This window comes from Rhinolophus ferrumequinum, chromosome 8, assembly GCF_004115265.2.
Source record: "Rhinolophus ferrumequinum isolate MPI-CBG mRhiFer1 chromosome 8, mRhiFer1_v1.p, whole genome shotgun sequence".
Lineage (NCBI taxonomy): Eukaryota > Metazoa > Chordata > Mammalia > Chiroptera > Rhinolophidae > Rhinolophus > Rhinolophus ferrumequinum.
In genome coordinates this window covers 32,602,477-32,622,874 of record NC_046291.1, presented here as the reverse complement: position 1 = coordinate 32,622,874, position 20,398 = coordinate 32,602,477, and the positions used below count along the sequence as shown (strand labels likewise).

General features: G+C 37.2%; 1 protein-coding gene across 3 annotated transcripts in view; it reads left to right on the top strand.

The window, feature by feature from the left end:
* The window catches only part of PLCL1 (phospholipase C like 1 (inactive)), a 406,607-nt gene extending 388,402 nt beyond the window's left edge, over window positions 1–18,205 (top strand). For 2 of the 3 annotated variants that reach the window (XM_033113055.1, XM_033113053.1), the window contains exon 6: window positions 17,931–18,205. In XM_033113055.1, the coding sequence (XP_032968946.1) occupies window positions 17,931–18,113 (183 nt within the window). In that variant the 3' untranslated portion in view covers window positions 18,114–18,205. Of the gene's footprint in view, window positions 1–16,048; window positions 16,166–17,930 lie in introns of those variants that run through there. The other variant, XM_033113054.1, reaches the window with a different exon arrangement.
* Window positions 18,206–20,398: the final 2,193 nt, after the last annotated feature.

Genomic DNA, 20,398 nt, shown 5'->3' with positions numbered 1-20,398 from the left:
GAGGGGTGGCTGGAAAATATATTGGTTATGAAAGGATGGACTAGTTTTGGGGTGAGTTGACTATTCCTTGCCAGAATTAAAAAAATAGAAAATGAGATTTTGCTGGGGGTATATGGCAATGATCCTGGGCAATTCTAGGTTGAAGTGAATGTGTATTTAGTGGGACCCAATTCATTCTTTCATTCAGCAAATACTCTGGATCCCATTTTTGGGCGAGGCCCTGTGCTAGCTGCTGGGGACACAGCTGTGCACAGGCCAGAGGCAGCCACTCTGCTCAGGAGTATGTGTTCTTGAGGGACATAAAGATGTTAAAAAGTGCAAGCCATAATTCGTTAATTAAATTGTAATTGTGACAAGTGTGACGTTAGGAAAGAGTGTAGAGAAAGTGCAAAATTATTTTACTTAATTCACTGTATTGCGGAATATTAGCACCATCATTTAGCCAGTGCTGTCCAATGTGGGAAACAAGAGCCACAGATGTCTATTGAAATAAAAATAAGTAAAATTAAGTAAAACGATCTATTCAGTTCTTCATTGCCACTAGTCATATTTCATGTGCTCGGCAGCCACTTGTAGCTGTGGCTATCATACGGAACAGCAGAGATACAGAAGAATCCATTATTACAGAAAGCTTCTTTGGTGAACACGGTCCGGCCTATAGAGTTATACCAGATTATGAAGTAAAATAAGAGAATTCTTAACTGTGAATTCCTTAGAGACTAGGAGATAACGTAGTCCACTTTTGGCTGCAGGCCACAGTACAAATCTTAGTCTGCTCTTCACAGTGAGGAATGAGACTTGATTTTAAGCTCCAGACATATTTCCTTTTCTCTTAGTACACGAATATTAAGGTTTTGCGTTCTTTGAGTGTTCATTTTTGTACTTATAAGCAATTTATTTATAGTAATTGGGGATTTTTCTATATTTTTCCCCTTTATTTAAAAAAACCCTGACTATACCCTGTGGCTTATAAATATGAGGAACGTTGGAGACTGTTGCTTTAAAATAGTGCAGCAGCATTTGGACTCGCCACAGCTGAAAGAATTAATCTCCACATCCATAGAGCCCATCTCTGTTTTTCCAAGTCCAAGAGGAAAAAGAAGATGATAATATGTGGATAGAGAAGAAGGAAATCAGCTGTGGTGGATTAATACGCTTGAAGTTGACTTTAGTGGAAGTCTTTATTAAACTATGCAACCTGAAGCTAAGGATTAAAAAATAATACATCCTGGTGAGGGATATGCTTTTGCTGCCACTCCTAAAGGTCATCCTTTCAAGGGAGCTGAGACAGCCGCCAGGATCCATTGATTTCTCTCTATACTGAAACATCTCTGGCAGGTGTCAGCCTCGCTGTTTGAACACATAAATATGGAAAGTTAAAGAGTAAGGAAGAGTGTCCCATGGGATCCTGCTAGTAGATAGTTAGAATATTTCTGTGTTTGTTCTGTGTAGACATTATGTAAATTTATAGTTAAGTAGCACAACAAACATCAGCATATGAAACAAACAAATGTTGATAAACAGTTATTTTCCTTAGAGGAATATAGCTTCTCAGGCCTCTAGGGTAACAGAGTTGTAAAATTCTGTCTAGGTATATTACCATTCCTTTAATTTGTCTCTAGTGCAGTTGTTCACCTTGTTCAGTAGGTCGTTTTCCTGAATGACATGCTCATTTTTGTATTAGTTTCCACTTTCTCCCTATGTTCCAGCCACTGTGTTTCTTTGCAGTTCTCCAAATATCCCATGGTTATCCATGGTGTCTGAAGTGATTTTGCTCAGTAGCTAATCTTTTGGATACATTTTTGTCCTTCAAGTTTTTCAGAATATGAGGAAAGACGGAAAAAGTAGAGGTAAAACGATCTTCTGCCTCCAGCCATGGGCTACCTGGGAAGAGCTGTCCCTACCTTGGCTCCTCTCTCATTTTCATTTCAATTCCAAATCTGAGGTGCTAACATTCATTCTGCAGTATTAGCAAGTTAAAAAAGGATAGAACTGTTTTCTAAGAAGACTGGCAAGTGAAGAAAGCTGGTTTTAGCTAGTAGAGTGCGTGAGTGAGTGTGTGTTCTTAGTCCCTTTGTATATCCTTAGTTGTAAAACTGACCTTTGCTCTCTCCCCCTTTATTTCTAGTGGGCATTTCAGGCACAGCAGGATGGGAGAGGGGCAAAGGGAACCATGTATGGGCAGACCTTTCAAATTGCCCTTCAACTCACATATCTTCCTTGTTGTGAATATTAGTAAATGCGTAACGATAGCATTTCCTGTATGCTAAATCATGCTAATAAGCCCTATCAAGTAGGGGAAATATTCTTATGTCTTATAATTATCAACAGACTACTTAAACCTGAGAACTGTACAACACAGTAGATTGGATTGTGCATGTTAAAATTTTTCACATTGTAGGTAGAAAGATACTGCCTTATATACAGAGGCATTGATATGTTAACCTATTTATTTTTTATTATATAAAATAAGCTTTATTGGACTTTTTAGTTACCATTTTTTTTCCTTTAATCAAATTGTGAAAACAAGTAGCTGGTTTTTAAAAATTTTTTTGTCTTTCAAGAGGCATGCCTATTTCAGATTTTGGTAAGTTACTTTCCATCTGAAAATGTGTGTACATTGTGTTCACTTCTAATTTAAATGCTTCTTTATATACGTTGGTGAAACATTCATGTTTTTTCATAACTTGTAAGTTTTCAGAATTTATTCGAAGTCACTTTTACATACTTAGAATGATTGAGGTGCAAATCTACACGGAAGCAGCGGAATAAACCAAATAAATGATTTTAGAAGGCCATTTCTAACCATTGCAGCACAAGCTATTTGTGGACAGACAGGAACTCCCCAGTTAAGCCCCAAACAGGGGAGCCATCTGGTGGACAGTATGAAAATTCTTCGTTTTTCTGAAGGTCGTCATAAATGCATGGGCCACGTGAAATCCCTGCTTTTTCACTCTTAAATTTAGGCAGATTTACTTATATATTTAAATTAATATGCCTTCCATTTTTTTATTGCTGAGTAACTTTCCGACTTCATACAAAAAATAGGGCTCTGAAAGGAGAAAAAACTTCAGGATATTAGAAAAATCAAACGAGAAGAACAATCAATCCAAGGAGAGCCTTTTAGTTATTCCGTTTTATGTTTTGTCTTTTTCTTTCACAATTCATTGTTCAGCCTAATTGTGTTTATTCATATAAAAGGGCTTTTAAAAAAGACTTTCAGCTGCCCTCCAGCTACCCTACTTCCTACCTCTCCCCGCCTACACAGCCAAACTTCTTAACCAGGTTGTTTACACTTACTGTATCCACTTCCTTATCTCCCACCCTCCTTAGCCAACTTTCATTTGTCTTCTTCCCCTGACACTCCATTAAATGGTTCTCACCAAGGTCACCCATCACCCTCTCATCAGGAAATCTTGTGAACACTTTCCAGCTTTTATGTTATTTGACTGCTTGGAAACATTCTATCTACATGGCTGATCACTCCTTCCCTGCCTCTCTGCTTCCCTTGATTTCTGGGACACCACCCACTCTCTCCTGGTCTTCCTCTTACACTTCTGGCTCTTTCTTCCCAGGAGTTTCTGCAGATTTCCCTCCCTCCTCTACTCTTCTATTAAATGTTGGTGCTCCTTAGGGTTCTAGCCTAGGCTTTCTTGTCTTTTTACTTCATCCTCTCTCTGAGTCATACTATCCATGCAAATGGTTTTTGTTACCCTCTCTATGCTGTCAAATCCCAAATGTGTATCTTTGGTTCCTGTCTCTCTCCTTAGCTCTAGATGACCTCCACTGGCCACCCCTCCCTCTCAACTACCCACCAGGCATCTTCACACTTGGCGGGGGGGGGGGGGGGGGGGGGGGGGGGGTCTATGAACCACAGCTGAGTCAGCATGTCTCAAACTGTGTTCATCTCCTGACTACCCCCAGTGACACCTCTGGTATCCCTACTGGACTGAATGCATGGCAACTCAGACTTAGCCAAGCAAAAATATTGGGAGTTGTCCCTGACCTCTTCCCTAAATCTCCAGCTCCAAGCAGTTACCAAGTATTTATTACCAGGTCAGCCTCCTATGTATCTCCCGAGAAGTCTCATTCCCATCACAATTGCCTTGGATCTCTTCATTTATCACCTGAGTCAGTGAAAAATCTTTCCTTTCTCATATGCCGCCATCCCTCTCCGCAGCTTCGCAGCTAAGGTGACCTTTTTAAAGGTAAGTCTGCTCATGGCCATTCTGCCTGCTTAAAGCCTTTCCACGGTTTCCCATGGCTTCTCTTGCAAACTTCTTAATTTCCCCTATGGAGCTTTTTGTGATTGCTTTCCTCTCCAGCTTCGTGTCTCACTGCCTTCATCTTCCACGTGCTACTCGGGCCACATTGAACTTTTTCCAGTTTCTCAGTGGCACCAGTTGTGCTCTTGTGCTGACCAGTTACTCGGCTGTCCCTTCAACGGCGTGTCTTGTACCCTTGCTCCCTGGGAATCCTGGCCTTGTTTATGCACTGCCGCTGGGGCCCTTCATCTGGTAGCTCAGCTGCCAAGTGTTCAGGACAACCTAACTGGCTTCGCTCCTTCTCCCTCCCCTCTAGCCTCAGTGGGGCTAGGTGTTTTAGCCATGTGTCTGTCTCCACATTACCCTGGTCTTTCTCTAGCATAACACTTTAATTGTTTCCTCATCTCTTTCCCACTAGACAGTCTCTCTTATTTAAAATAATTAAATGATGAATTTCAACACAGCAGTTTTACACTGAGCCCTACTTAGTAAATGATAGACTTTCAGTGTATAAGGTCAACACAAGGAGCATCTCATTTTATCCTCTTATTTAATAGAGAAGGAGATTGCAGCCAACAGGAGTTAGCAGTATTCCCAAGGTCATACAACTGATTCATCATTTGTTAATCATTTTTCTCACTGCACACATCAGCCACAACTCCGGTCCTTTCTCTCATTTTGACTGATGCTGGCTTTCTCTACAAGAAACTTAGAAGCCCTTGGTTGGGAGGAAAGCATGGTTTAAGTTCTGTTTTGCCTTGGTTATCAACGAATCAAATGGTGTGATTAAAATTGTAACAGGCTTGTCACTTCTCATTTAAGGTAAACTTTTCTTTTTCTTTTTTTTTTTTTCTGAGTTACAAGGAACAGGGACTCATTCAGGCTTGTTCAAGTGCTACTATATGTGATAATGCAGGAAACACATTTCCTGGGTAGACAAAAGGCACAGAATGGGCAGCCTCACAGAACCTTAGGCTTGGAGGATCACGATAATTTAAGCAGGCTGGGGGGGCCTGTGGTATCTTTTCCTCTCTCTCAGGAGTGAGAATTGTGGATTTTTACTGTGGTGTTGTGGGTTAAAGGGGCTCAGCCTCCTCCTTTCTCTTTATTTCCTCTGTATATTTTTCTGGCATCTTTTTCTGTTGGCCACTGACTAAGTCTCTTTGAAATTCCCAGGGCATTTCACTTTCTGAGAGAGTCACTCTGATTGGTTTGACTAATTACTGTCATTATTGCTTGGAGTGAGGACAGCTCAGTGCTCACTGGACAGCTGCTGATTGGCCAATCCTGGGACATGTGTGAATGCCCAGTCCAACCAGCTGTGGCTGGGAAGGTGGGCTCTTATGGTACAGAGCTGGGCCCTCTCAGCCCAGGGTCAGCCTGGACTAATTTCCTTAGCGAAGGTCTATGCCCATGGACAAGATTACACAAGGCTTGTCAAATGAAGTTCATGGTGATCATTTAAATTCCTGTAAAAATGGGGGTTTTTGGTCTGCATCTCTAAGGCCTAAAAAGTATCAGCTACTGAAAATATTGGAATTGAATATGAATGTTCTCTCCCACTAGTTTCTGATAGTTTGATTTTCACAGTCATCTATTCTGGGTAGAAATCTGAGGCCTGGATTGGAAGAGCATTTATGGAGGTGTCAGCATGACACTCGCAAAATCGAATGGATTTTGTGAATGTGTGGTGAATTTTTCCAGGCGTATGTATTTATAAAGTTGATTTAAAAATAAGAACGTAGGAGTGATGTTATTTGACATTCAGAAGAAATGTTTTGACAAGCATATGTCATGATTTAATGGTGCATAATCCACAAAGTGGACAGGAGTGAAGCTGTGGAAATGAATGTCTTTCAAGGACGTGGTACTTAACTGCTGTGAGCGTGCTGTTTTCCCATGGACTCTTCTGTCACTCATGCTCTTCCTCTAACTTCACATAACTGGTTCATAGCCTCTTATTGTCAAAGAGGCTAGTAGTGTATGAACCTGATTGGATTCTTGATTTTCAAAAAAAGCTGTTTTGAACATTTGGGGCAGTTAATATGGACTTCATAGCTGATGAAATTGCTGCATGGATGTTAATTTCATTGGGGTAATAATAGTACTGTGGTTATATACAAGTCTTTATTTTCATGATATGCCTAGTGAGGTATTTAGGGGAAATATACATAGATAGATGGAATAGATAAGTTGATTAAGCCAACATGACATAATACGAGCAATTGGGAACTATAGATGCTATTAGTTCAACTTTTGTGCAGCATAATTTAAAAAATAAGTTGGAGGAAAATGTGCTGCTAGTAGTTTGGTGTTGTGGATGGCTTGAGTTTGAGATCTGAAACTTGAACATGTCTCAGACTAAGAAAAACAGGTCGTGACATTTCCTTGGAGTGACAAATATCCTGGTGTTTAACCAAATGCCCTGCCAAATTTGGGACATACATCGTTAATGACAAACTCTCGAAAACAGTCTTTATGGAGGGAGCCAAGTTGGCTGCTCTTCAATTTAACTATTACTAAGAAGTAGTATATTGCATTTGATAGTTGCCTTACTGTCATTAATAAAACAATGACCCATTAAATGGAGGGTGCAGGAAAGTTGCCCCTTTGACAATGCCTTGCTAATAGTTATTTGGCCCCTGCAAATGACACTAAGAACCCTTGCCAGCATGAATGGGTGCCTACAGGGCCATTGAAGGGGCTAGCCCTATACACATCATGGTGTACTGCTAAAGGGGACAGTTTCAGCCTATTTCAAAGCATGATGATTTTGCAGAGAATAAATGTCCTTGGTAAAAGGACACGTCTAGACCAGATGCAGTGTGGCTGTCATTAGGCTGCAGGGAATGTAAAGCACATAGAAGACAGTGTGAATGTTGTTCCTGGAGTTGTGCAACACAGGACCAGATGTCACAAAAAACCACTTGCTTGTTGAAATTTTCAGCACTGTGGAGGTGGTTAAGCAGCTTGAAGGCATTCTGTGATCAATTCATTCCAATTGTGGACAGTTGTTATTGCATCTACACTTTTATTCTGGCATTTTTGCAGATTTATTTATTTTTTTGGATGGATCAAGTAGCCGGTAATTTAAGCAATGTAATTAGTAATTTCTTAAGAGAAAGCCTTACCAAGCAAATATCAGCATGCATTTAAAAAAATATCCTTCTAATATTAGTAACTGTCTCTATAGCCTTTGTCTGTTTGAGGGTTTGGAGCATCCTACGTCTTTCAAGCTGTTGTATGATCTTTTTGGAATAGGAATAACATGAGTTAGCTAAGTAGAAATTTCTATGGAAGCTCCTTCTGTGTCTGGCTTGTGGCACTCACGTTAGTAGTATGAATTCAGATTTCGGTGTCGTCTATTATCCAAGGAAAGTTAATTTGAGGCATTGGAATTTTTAAACAGTATTCGTTTTTTTGTGCTCATGACCACCTACGACTAAAGTTTCATTTGAAGTGCAGTTAATACCTTTGTCACCTTGCTAAAGGTTGATATTAATCTTCCGTCCTTTCTCCTTAGATCTGTTGACATAGAAGCAGATGATCACAATAATGCAAACCAAAAAAAACAAAAAGCAGAGAGCAGAGGGAACAACAGGCAGTGACTCTTATTGTTTTATTGAATGTCTTTTTCAATAAAACTTCTTTTTCAATAAAACTTCAACTGTTTTATTGAAGGTTCTTTTGTCAAAATGTCTGCAAGAGAATTTTCAGGATGCCGGTATCATCACACAAACCTAAATTCATAAAGCTTTCTGCAGTTGAATCATATTTTTAAAGTTTAGCTCGGGGTTTTCTATTATTCAGCTCCCTGGTGTTAAAGCAATGTTGTTGACATTTTCTGTAAGTGGATTAGGCTCACAGTCACTTGCCCAAAGCACACAGATGGCTCCTTAACCAGAGCACCCTTGCAGGAAACTATCTTATGGGATCTTCAGAAATATAACGGGTCTGTCACAAAAGATAATGTTTGCCATTCATTTCTTTTGGTGACAGATGATTTTAGTTCATTTTTACTTCCTCATCTGGCTTAAATGAAACAGCTGTTTAAATTTTTTTGTTCTAATAGTGAGCACCATTTGGGTATTTTACCCTGAAGAACGTTGTAACCTCTAAAATATAAATAAGAAAATAAGCTTGTGGAGCAGGGAGGATGACATGTTCTGGGGTTCCTCGAAGAAAGTTTCCATGTCAATGCAATTATTTCTCTTTTTATTTAATCATTATGGGGTCTTTCATAGGACTGATGGGTAGTCAATATTGCATTTTTTTTCTCAGTAACAGTTTATTCCCCCTACTTCACCAGCTTGTCTTTTTTAAGTTTCAAAGTGTTTTTTGTTTCCTCACATTTTATAAGGTAAAGTACAGTAGATATCCATAACATTGTCATTATTGATAATGAAACATTGCATTTATTGAAACCTTTTAATTATCTCTTTATAAATTAATAATAATAGCTAACAATCATTAGAGTTTGCAGTATATCTTAGGCATTGTTCCAAATGATTGACATGTGTTATCTGTATTAATCTCACAATAAGCCTAGAGATGGGTACAATTACCATAGCCATTTTATAGATGAGGAAACGAATTCATTGAATGACCTTGCCCAAGGTCAAACAGTTAAGAGGTGGTGGATCCAGAATTTGAACCCAGATAATCTGACAATGGAGATCACACTGTAAATTCACCTATAGAATAACAATATGGTTACAATTCAAAGCCTCTGAACCAATTTGTTATCATTAGGTTGGTGCAAAAGTAATTGTTTTTTTTTGCAATTTTTAACCTTTTAAACTGCAATTATTTTTTCAGCAACCTAATATGTGAGAGAAGCGTGGACTCCTTAGAATCAGATATATTTCTTCAACAATCCTGGCTCCAGTTCTCCTCAGCTTGTTTGTGCTGCCATCTTGGGCAGCCAATTTACATGGGGGCTGATTGGGGGCTCCTGGGCACAGCAAGGAGATTCAGTATCCCAGGGACCTGAGAACTAACTGATGAGTCCTCACGTAAAAAGTATCCTTTGGAATGTTCAGCTGGTGCCTGTAATGAATGTTATACTTTTAAAATCTTTTTTCAATAGATCATAAGCCGATCTATTAGGGCTTATGATGATATCTTTGAAATGAAAACCAATGATCTCCACATTTCTTCCACACATGAATCTTCTACCATTGCTTTTGTATTTCAGTTTTCGAAAATTTTGGTTCAGATTAAAATGATTACATTCTCCCAAACTCTGAAGTTTGCCACATTGAAGGCAAAAATCAGACATCAAGATGAGTACAATGGTAGGATTTTTGTCTGGGACGTTCATGGCGTTCTATCAAAGGGTTTTTAAACCTATTGTATATGTATATATATGTATATATACATGCATATATATTTGATAAACACTCAGATTGTTTCCATTTTGTAAATAACATTGTAGTGAACATGGGGGGGTGTAGATATGTCTTCAAAATCCTGATTTCATTTCTTTTGGATATATACCTATAAATGGAATTGCTGGATCACGCAGTAGTTCTACTTTTAATTTTTTGAGGAACCTCCATATGTTTTACATAGTGGCAGCACCAAGTTACATTCCCACCAACAATGTACAAGGGTTCCCTTTCCTCCCTTTTCTCCACATTTTTTGCCAGTGCTTGTTATCTCTTGTCTTTTTGGTAATAGCGATCCTGACAGGTTTGGTGGTTTGATATCTCATTGTGGTTTTGATTTGCATTTTCCTGATGAGTATTGATACAAATTGAGCACCTTTTCACATACCTGTTGGCCATTAGTATGTCTTCTTTGGAAAAATGTCTATTCAGGTCTCTGCCCATTTTTAAAAATCAGATGATGATGATGATGATGATGATGATTGTTTTGCTGTTGAGTTGTTATATATTTTGAGTTGTTATACATATATATTGAATTTCTCATACATTTTAGATATTAACCTCTTATCAGATATATGGTTTGCAAATATTTTCTCCCATTCTGTAGATTCCTTTTCATCTTTTGCTGTTTCTTTCACTCTGAAGAAGCTTTTTTAGTTTTACATAATCCCACTTATTTATTTTTGCTTTTGCTTTTGGTGTCATATCCAAAAAAATCATTGCCAAGATCAATGTCAAGGAGCTTTTACCCTATGTTTTCTTGCTAGGAGTTTTATAATATAATTTCAGGTCTTACATTTAAGTCTTTAATCTATTTTGAGATAATTTTTGTGAGTGGTTTATAGGGGTCCAATTTTATTCTTTTGTATGTGAATGTTCAGTTTTCTCAGCATAATTTATTGAAAAGACTATCTTTTCTTCACTGAGTATTTTTGGCTTCCTTGTCAAATATTAGTTAATTTTATATGCATGGGTTTATTACAAGGCTTTCTCTCAGTTCTGTTCCATTTGTCTTGTGTGTCTGTTTTTTATGCCAGTGGCATATTGTTTTGATTATTGTAGCTTTATAATATGGTTTGAAATCAGGGAGTGAGATTCCTCCAGTTTTGTCTATTTTTCTCAGGATTGCTTTGGTTATTTTGTGTGTGTGTGGTTCCACATGAACTTAGGACTACTTTTCTCTTTCTGCAAAAAATGTCATTGGACTTTTGATAGGAATTCCACTGACTCTATAGATGCCTTACAGTAGTATGGACATTTTAATAATATTAATTCTTCTGATCCATGAACATGAGATATCATTCCATCTATTTGTGTCTTCTTTAATTTCTTTCATTAATGTCTTATAGTTTTCAGTGTACAGATTGTTTACCTACTTGGTTAAATTTATTCCTAAATACTTTATTTTTGTTTATGCTATTTTTAATAAAATTTTAAAATTTCTTTTTCTGTAGTTTGTTAGTGTATAGAAACACAACTGATTTTTATATGTTGATTTTGTATCCTACAACTTTACTGAATTCATTTTTAGTTTTAACAGTTGTGTGTGTGTGTGTGTGTGTGTGTAGTCTTTAGAGATTTCCATGTATAAAATCAGGTCATCTACAATCAGAGACAGTTTACTGCTTCCTTTCTGATTTGGATTCCTTTTATTTATTTTTCTTGCCTCATTGCTCTGGCTAGGACTTCCTGTTGAATAGGAAGAAAGTGAGTGAGCACCCTTGCCTTGTTCCTGATCTTAGAGGAAGAGCTTTCAACTTTTCACCATTGAGTATGTTACCTGTGGACTTCTCATACATGCCCTGTATTATGTCGAGGCACACTCCTTTTATACTCAATTTGTTGAGAGCTTTTATCATAAAAGGATGTTGAAATTTTTCAACTGATTTTTATTCATCTATTGAAAAGATAATATGATTTTTATCTTTTATTTTATTAATGTAATATAATTATATTATTAGTGAGTAGTATTTAAATGTTAAACTACTTTATGTATAGTATTCTATATATGTACTAGTTCACAAAAATTAAAAACTATATTAAAAACTTTTTTAAGAACATGGTTAATACAAAGGTTTTCTGCTTACGACACACTTATTTACCATTTTGAAGTAAATAGGGTTATTTATTCCTTCAACATTCAAGTTAGTAAAGATTTTTTTGATGAGAAAGGTATGGTAACAATGCAGGATGTTATTTGAGAAAGCAATGTGAATGGAAAAAATCTTATTTGCCAGGTCTGTAAAACTTGTTTTCAAATTTAACTTTCAAATATAATTTTCATTCTGTGGAATTTTAACAGAGTATGACTTCATAGTTTTTATAGGCTTTTGTATGGTTATGTCATTCTGCATTATTTTGCAATGTTGTTTTTTCTTTGGTATTAAGTTACTCTTAAAATTTCTTTGAAATATCTTGTACACTTTATAAATTACTCTTCCTACAGAACTAGATTCTCAGGTACTAAAAAGACTTATTTAAGTTCTGTTTCCAAGGTCTTCAGAAACATTTGATTAATTGAGTTTATGACTAATACTAAAAGGTATCAGTCACAAAACTAATTTAAAAAACTGAACTTTATATAAAATTATAAAATCTAATGGCTCAGATGAACATGTCCAATATAATTCCCTTTCTGTTCCTATAAAAATAAAATAATGTAATTGCATTATGTAATAAAGTTTTGAAAAGCAGTGTTTAATTTGTTTTGAGTTCAAAGTTTCAGAAGAGTAACATAAAACGCTCCATTAAGCCAATAGTTTTAGACCAGAACTATTCTACAATTTTTTGTCCATAATTCTTGAGTGTTTATAGAGTAAAAATTCAACTTTTTTTTTTTTAACTTTTTAAATTTATTTTAAGTGTCTTTTTCCAGGACCCATCATCTCCAAGTCAAGTAGTTGTTTCAATCTAGTTGTGGAGGGCGCAGCTCAGAGTGGCCCATGTGGGGATCGAACTGGCAACCTTGTTGTTAAGAGCACCACGTTCTAACCAACTGAGCTAACTGGCCGCCCCTAAAAATTCAACTTTTTAAGTGATGAGTAGAATGCAGTTGAACTATTTCATTGCTAAGATTTTGAATACTAATAAATCTGAGTGTTGATAACTAGACGCAATAAAAATTTTTATTTTTGTGCAGTTAAGGTATTTTGTACATAATTCCCTAATGGCTACACCTTTGTGCCCTGTAACTCTTGTTAACATTTGTAACTCTTGTATACATTTCCTAGATGGCTAAGCTTTCTCTCTGAAGAGCAAGAATTCTGGGTCATCTTTGCATAGCTTTACCCAATATTACAGAAATGTAACACCAAGAGAAATACATGTATCATGCCATCAACACGTTTTTTGATCAGCTATTTTAATTTCTCAAATGAAAGACATAGTAATTGTTGTCTCTATCCCTTCAGAACAAAATATTTAACCTCTTTAAATACTACAGAGATTTCCCCAAAGCGTGATTTTTGAACTAGTTAAGATGATACTAGTCCACAGCCCACCACAGTATAATCTTGTCCACTAAATAGTAGCTAGAACAAATAAAGAGCTGCTAGTTCTACCATGTTGTCTGTGCCAGCTTTTCCTGCAGTGTTATCTAGCTGTGGGTGTGGACTCTCACATGGAAAGAATATCAGGGGAATCGGTCTGCCATTGAGTGTGTGCTGAAAAATACCCAGACAAGTCCACTTGGAGACAGAGCTGCATTTGTTTATGTGCGTTGTTGTGTATGTGTACATGTATGGGTCTCTGCATTCCCAGAGTCTCAATTAGCTGCTTTAAATATTTGTGGTGTACTCTGAGACAACCCACGCATTTCCTTCACATGTGACAAGGACACTAGTTATGATGTTCTCCGGCTCTTTCGTGCGCTGGTATCACAAGGGATAGTGCAGTTCGTGGGAAAAAATGGATATGAAGGAGGCATGGCTATCTTTTATAAGTTACTCTGTCAGATTGTAGCCCAAACTATTTTCAAACAGTGGGAAAAACTACAGTGCTTAGCAAGAACAGGACTAACACAGATCCTTAATGTCTTTTGATAGATAATAAAATATATTACTAATAGATAACTTACAAATATATAATTAATAGTAACTTACATTTAGATTCCAGGCCCTTTTATGATTATGATATAATGAGGTAATGTGTGCAAATTTGTTTGCACTTAGTATATTAAGTGTTCAATAAATGCTAACTTCTGTTTGGTGTGATACTGTTTTATTTTCAGGAATAAAATTAGTAGTAGTAGTAAAAATTCTGGTGGTATGGTACAACAATCTAAATTGCATCAGATATTTCTTGATTTCTACATAATGTATTTTAATTGCAATTTAATGCAGTTGGAAGGATTTGATTATGAATGCCTAATGTCTCTTTTAAAAAAACCATTAGTCATCACTATTTTTTACATTTAAAATAGCTATAGTGAGCTCTCTATGGTTTCCTATAATTCCAAGGGTTACTTTTTAAATGTGTTGGGATTTCCATGGACTTGTATATTCAGAAGCCAAATACCTGTGGAGGCTGAATTGGCGGCCCATTGCTCTTGAGATTTTGATTGTCCTGTTGTTCCATCAGCGTCAGTCCACCTGAGATGCTCTCTGTTACTCTTACTTTCCTCCGGGTTAAAACAGTCTTTCTCATTTTTCCCCCCCTGAAGCATCCCTAGTAACGGAGGAGAGAAACTACAAATTCCCATGAGATTGCTAGAATACTGAAACTTTGGCAGCAGCTTGACATTTCTTCCAGGTTGAGTTTTCAATGATCAAATTGTACATTAGTTTTCCATTCCAGGCCATAACAATCTCAGACTTATTTTAGTATCCAAGACATGTTTCAATTTATGTACCACCAAGTAAAATTATTCTCCTGGGTTTCTTTCCTTTCTCCTCCTCTCCCAAGACATCCATTTGAGAATTTTTGAACATATTTTTTAGAAATGCCCTGTTACAATACTCCTTAAATGCTGACTACACACCAGTGCCTTCCAATGGCTTAGCTGATCTGAATACTTAATACGCCTTGTAAGAAATGATACACAGGGCAGGAATGTTTTGAGGGAGCAGATAGGGGGTAAACTAGCTACTTAGGAGTTTGAGAAGTATTAACAGAGGAGAGAAAGGGATGCTCATTGGTCAGGAGAAAGAAATCAGTGCACATAAAATGGGAAAAAATCAGCACCGAAAATGAATGCCAGGACGGGGATTGTTAACAGTAAACTTCACCCTCGCTGCAATGTTTTTCCTAGAATGAGTCTTTTATGGTTCTGGTACCTTAATCAGGAGGACTCAAAGAGTTGATTCCTTGAACCACAGAACAGAAAGCTGACCTCTATTCCTCCTACTTAAAAAAATAGAAAACAAAAGTTTTACAGAAGTGTTTCAATGTGAACTCCTCATAACTTAGTCTTTCATTTATTTTGTTCTTCTTTTAGTAAACAGTTTAATTTCTTTTTCTATTTTTTTTTTCTGCCTATATCGTTCAGTCTGGACATGTTGTCTCCTGCTTATCAGGACATGATGTAGTTGTGTTTTATGCAGCGGCACAAACTGTTTTCTGCAATTGGCCATTGTTTGCTAGAGAGACTGAGTTCTATTTACCAGAACTGGCACCGCCTGCCACTTAGGCCTGGATGCCACCTCTCAGACTGATGAGATGACATTCTGACTGATTAATTAGATGTGTTTTATAACCTGCTGCAAGAAAAGGATGTGAGAACATTCTGCATTGGTAGTATCAAGCTTCATATTTCTGCATGTTTTGCTGTTTTCTTGCAATGAGAGAAGATGCCAATTTTGCTTTTGTTCATGCTTTTAAAATGCTTGATGAAAATTTCGAAATTAAAAGAAAAGGGAGATTTTAAAAGTAATACTCTGAAAATGTGTGTGGCTATAATATCTTTATTAATACAGTTTGGTTTTTCAAGGGAATCTTTCCATTGGTAAATGAACATGTCTTTGTAAAACAGACTCTCGTAGATGAATTTTAAACAAGTTAATAAAACTTATATTAAAATATGCACAATATACATTTATTATAATAGTAGACTATATTAACTGCTTTTCATATTACCTTATGGCATAGTTTATTAGTGATTATTTCAATCACAAACAGTTTTTCAACATATTTTATTTAATCTTTAGAACTTATGAGGAAGGCAGAAGGCTATTTTCATTTTTACAGACGAGAAAATGGCCCTGGAAGAAATGGTTGGAGTTGGAAGCAAAACGAAGATGCTCTGACTTTTGTCCCTGTTCTTGGCATACCCTGTCTTCCTGACTCTCTAGATTCCATCTCTAAGTTCTGTCAGACTGTGCCCCAAGGGTAATGATTTTCTTATCTGTGTTGTTTCCGTGTGTCACAGTGAATAGGCGGTTTTAATGTGCTTTATAGGGAGAGCACAACTGGAAGAGATGCCATATCCTGGTTAAAGCCTACAGACTCTGGAGCCAACAGCTGGCCTTGACTTAAACCCCATTCTACCACTTACCAGCTATGTGACTCTGGGAAAGGTGACTGCATTGCACCTAAGTTTTTTCTTCATCCATAAACTGAGAATAAGAAAAGTGCCAATCTCATAAGGATGCCGTGACAAGTGAATGAATGAATGTCTATGTAAAGCACAAAGAAGAATGCCTGCCTGGAATAACTTCATATGTTTTATTATTATTATTACTTAAGAATTGCATTTTTCAAAGCGGATGTGACTTGGTTTTTCAGTCTCCAGGGGGGACTCATTATGTCTACACTGTTAAGAACTGACTCCCCAAATTCTGCTGGTGTAGTGACTATTTTTTCCCTTAGAAAACCTATCTCTATCTGACAGAGCATTTGTTCTCTAGTCTTTAGTTTAGTCTAAATTATAAACATGGTGTGTGGAATAGGGCACTGCCCCCCCCGTCCCCCCCCAAGGCAGAAGACCTGGACTTCCGGCCCAGCTCAGTCACTGACTAGCTGTGACGTTGGGTCAGTCATTTAACCTCATCAGGCTCAGCTTCTTTTCTCTTCATAAGGTAGACTATACAACTTCCAAGTCTACTTCTAAAATTCCATTCCAAGACTGAGGGAATTGGATTCAGTGTACTTTAACAAAAATATTAGGCAAAGCCCTACTTATTTATCCATTTAGTGAAAGGCAGTTATTAGAAGGATTTAGCCATTATTATATTAGATTGGTAAGTAAGTCTGTATAGCTTTTGACGAATTCAATATTCCAAGGCATTTTTTAAATACGAAGTTCCTCATACACCCTATAGAAAAAACATTCATCAAATTAAAGCGATAAAACAGTGTCTCATGAAGTACCTTGCATAAAATAGATGACCTATCCTTTCTCTGGTTCTCTGCGTTATAGAGGAACTCTCCAGCAATCAGTGTCACCTCCATATCATCCCATATTGTCCTTCACAGTTTCTGGGTCACATTCTCAGGCATTACTGTGAGAATGTAAAGGAGTCTATATATACACTGTGGAAATATGTTCTGGCTTCCCCACACTTAGTTCTTTAGGCCCCTGGGCCAGCCTCAGTGTGTGCACTTGAACATTATAAGGATGAACTAAAATAAGAAATAAAAAGAATGGGAAAAGATCTTTTCAGGCCCTGATGTAACTGACAGCTGATGATTTGCTGCGATCCTTGTTTGCTTTTTGTTTTGATTGACATGCTGAGCCTCTGGAGCCTCTCTTTCTCCATCAGCCATAAGGGAATGTGGTCCTCAGGATGATAGATAGACAGAAGGAATGTAGGTAACTAATAATTTATTAAAAGGCAGATTGCAAGGATAAACCAATATCTACAAAAACAAGTTAACCAATCATAAAGATATATCATTTACTTTACAGAAGATGTTTTGCTTTTTAAGCTCTTGTACACTGAGGGGCTGATTTAATTTTTAGTTCTTGAAGGCAGTTTCTTTCCTTGTTTCCTCCCAAGCCTAGGGATGCTAGGCCTGGGTGGGACAGGAGTTTGCAGCGGTGTGCAAAATGTCAGACCATGGTGATGGAAGGGCTGGCTGTCCTTGGCACATTCAGATGACAGGTTCCCCTCAAGTTGTTCTCCACTAAAGGAATCGCAAGGGGCAGCCGGCAACCACAGAGCCGATCGGGAAGGCCCAAAGCACAAAGACCCTCAATAATGCTAGAAAAGAACTTCGGGCTAAACCCTGGAAAACTGAGTTCTCAGGTCTGGGTCTGTTTCCTGACTGAGCAATAGTCACTCAGGATGTGCTTGGCCCATAACTTTCTTCTTTGGTGTGTGTTTGTACCTGTTTGTAGGGCCAAGGAGATCTGTTGAAGAACGCAAAGAATGAAGCTCTAGAAAACATGAAGCAGATCCAGCTGGCGTGCTTGTCTTGTGGACTTAGCAAGGCTGCCAGCAGTAGTGCCGAGACCAAGAGCAAGCGCAGCCTGGAAGCCATAGAGGAGAAGGAGAGTGGTGAGGAGAATGGGAAGCTGTGACCCCGCCGAGCGGTCCCGACGCCTTCGCCGTTCTTCCTGTCAAACAAAGACTGTGTGTTCTTTCTGGTTTCTTTCTTTAAGGTCTTTAGACATGCACAAAAAGATGCCCTTCATGGGATGTTGGACATATGCAGATATTTTCACAATGTCAGTATTTTCACATAGTTAATTTATCTAAGTTAAAATGTTTAGTAGCCGTGTGTTCAATTCTGAGGTGTGTGTACACACCCATGTATGGATGTGGGTGGAAGTGTGTGTGTGTGCGCGTATGTGTGTGTGTTTGTGTGTATCTCAGAGAGAGAAAGAGAGACAGAGACAGAGCGAGAGAGAGAGAGAGAGACAAAGAGACAGAGAGAGAGAGGTTGCGATCTGGTTCAAATCTATTTTGTGTAGCATTATTCATTTAGTAAGTTATTACTGTATCATTTTGGGAAAAATTTGTTAATGTAAAATTCTAAAGATCACTCACTATAACCTGTGGCTGTGTTTAACTTTATCTCTCTATCTGTGTCATTAATTTAGAGATGTTAACATAGCTTACTGTTGAAGGAAGCCAAATTTACCAATGCATAGATGTTTTGATAGATTAAATATAGATTAGAAAAATTCCTAACAATCACAGTAGAAAAAAAAGTGAATGAAAGGTAAACAACTAATCAGAGCTTCTGGAAAGATCAGCAGTCATTTCTTCACAAAGGGAACTCTTTAAAAGATTTATGAAATGAAATCAATTTTTAGAAAGTTTTCTGTAGTTTTACTAAACAGATATGATTTCAGTGGAAAAGATGATCATAAGTAAATTTATACCCACCTATGCGATACTCTGAAACACAGTAAAAGCTCTTTTGTAATTAGGACTTTAATGTGACAATATTATTCAGTTATGAAATTTCAAGGTTGAGATTTGTAGGAAGGTTACAGTGTTCCAAACTGGGAGTCTAGCATTCATTTTCTATAGCAGACCTGGGCAGCTAGAGGGTCTTGGCTTTGATAGCATTTAATTTAGAGTACTAAATTTAAATTTAAACTCATTGTTTAAACAATATCATGTCATGTTGAGCTGATATAAATTCTGTGAGTCAGATAACATCTTTATAATGATTTAAGAACTAATGATTATAAAATGGCTATGACATAATTTTAACACATGCATAAAAACACAAAAAAAGAAGCAAATGACTAATTAGGGTATATTTATAACTGCATCTAGATAATTTTTGCCCTAATATTTTCATAAAGTACTTGAGTGTAATATGTTTGTTACCTCCAACAGAACTAAATGTTCTATGGTTATGAAAATATATTTATTTAAAACATTGCTTTTATTTTGAAAAGCTTCTTAATTAATTTGATTAACAAATATGCTAATTTGGGGGAACCTAGGGAAAATAATTGTTGAAATTTTGCAAATATAAACAAACATCTTCTATAGCTATTGTGTTAAGTTATTTCTGACTTCTTAACACTATTATGTTCATGTTGCACATTACTGAATGAGTAAAGATATGAAACAACACTTTTATTCTTCTCTTTTATTGTGATTGTAAAAGGAATTATGATGCAAATGGGTTATTCTATCAAAAATATCTCAAAGTGGGGGGATTGTATGTCCATGGACCAGATGTGATGAGAATTCTCCTTGGATTAAGGTGAAATCAATCCAATTAACCAGGCAGTTGGGGAGAAATTAACCAGGTACTTGGGGAGGTATCTGAGCTCATTTCAAGGTAGGTTTCCAATGGTATAACAATAACCTGAAAAAATTTTTTTCCATTCTATCATACTTAACCGGCATAGTAGAAGGAATAGTGGAATGTATGTATCTAAGCCCCTTCTGATGAAAATGAGGTGATATAGACAGAATCAAAACCCACCTTACACAAGCTATTTGCTTGGTTTTACCTGTGGACCTCTTTAGCTCCCTGAATTCCATTTGGATAAATGCCTTTACTAGTGATACAGACAGCAGGGGAGAGAAAATAAAGGGTGCCAAATTCTCAAAACATATTTATTTATTTACTTGAAGGTTAAATCTAATCCTTGAAAGTGGCTTTTCTAGTTTATTCCATTTGTCCTGGAGCTCCACCCAATACTTAGGACCTACCCAAATACTCTTGACAACATGATATGGATTTCACCTCATCTAGTGCTACTTCTTCTGGCAATGGATGGTCAGCCATTCTCTGCTCCATTGCACTGGGTATCATTGCTAGTTAAGGAGCGAGGTGTGGGGCAGAGCAGCTTTAGATGCTGGGAGTGGAGAAGTTGCAAGGGAGAAGATCCTT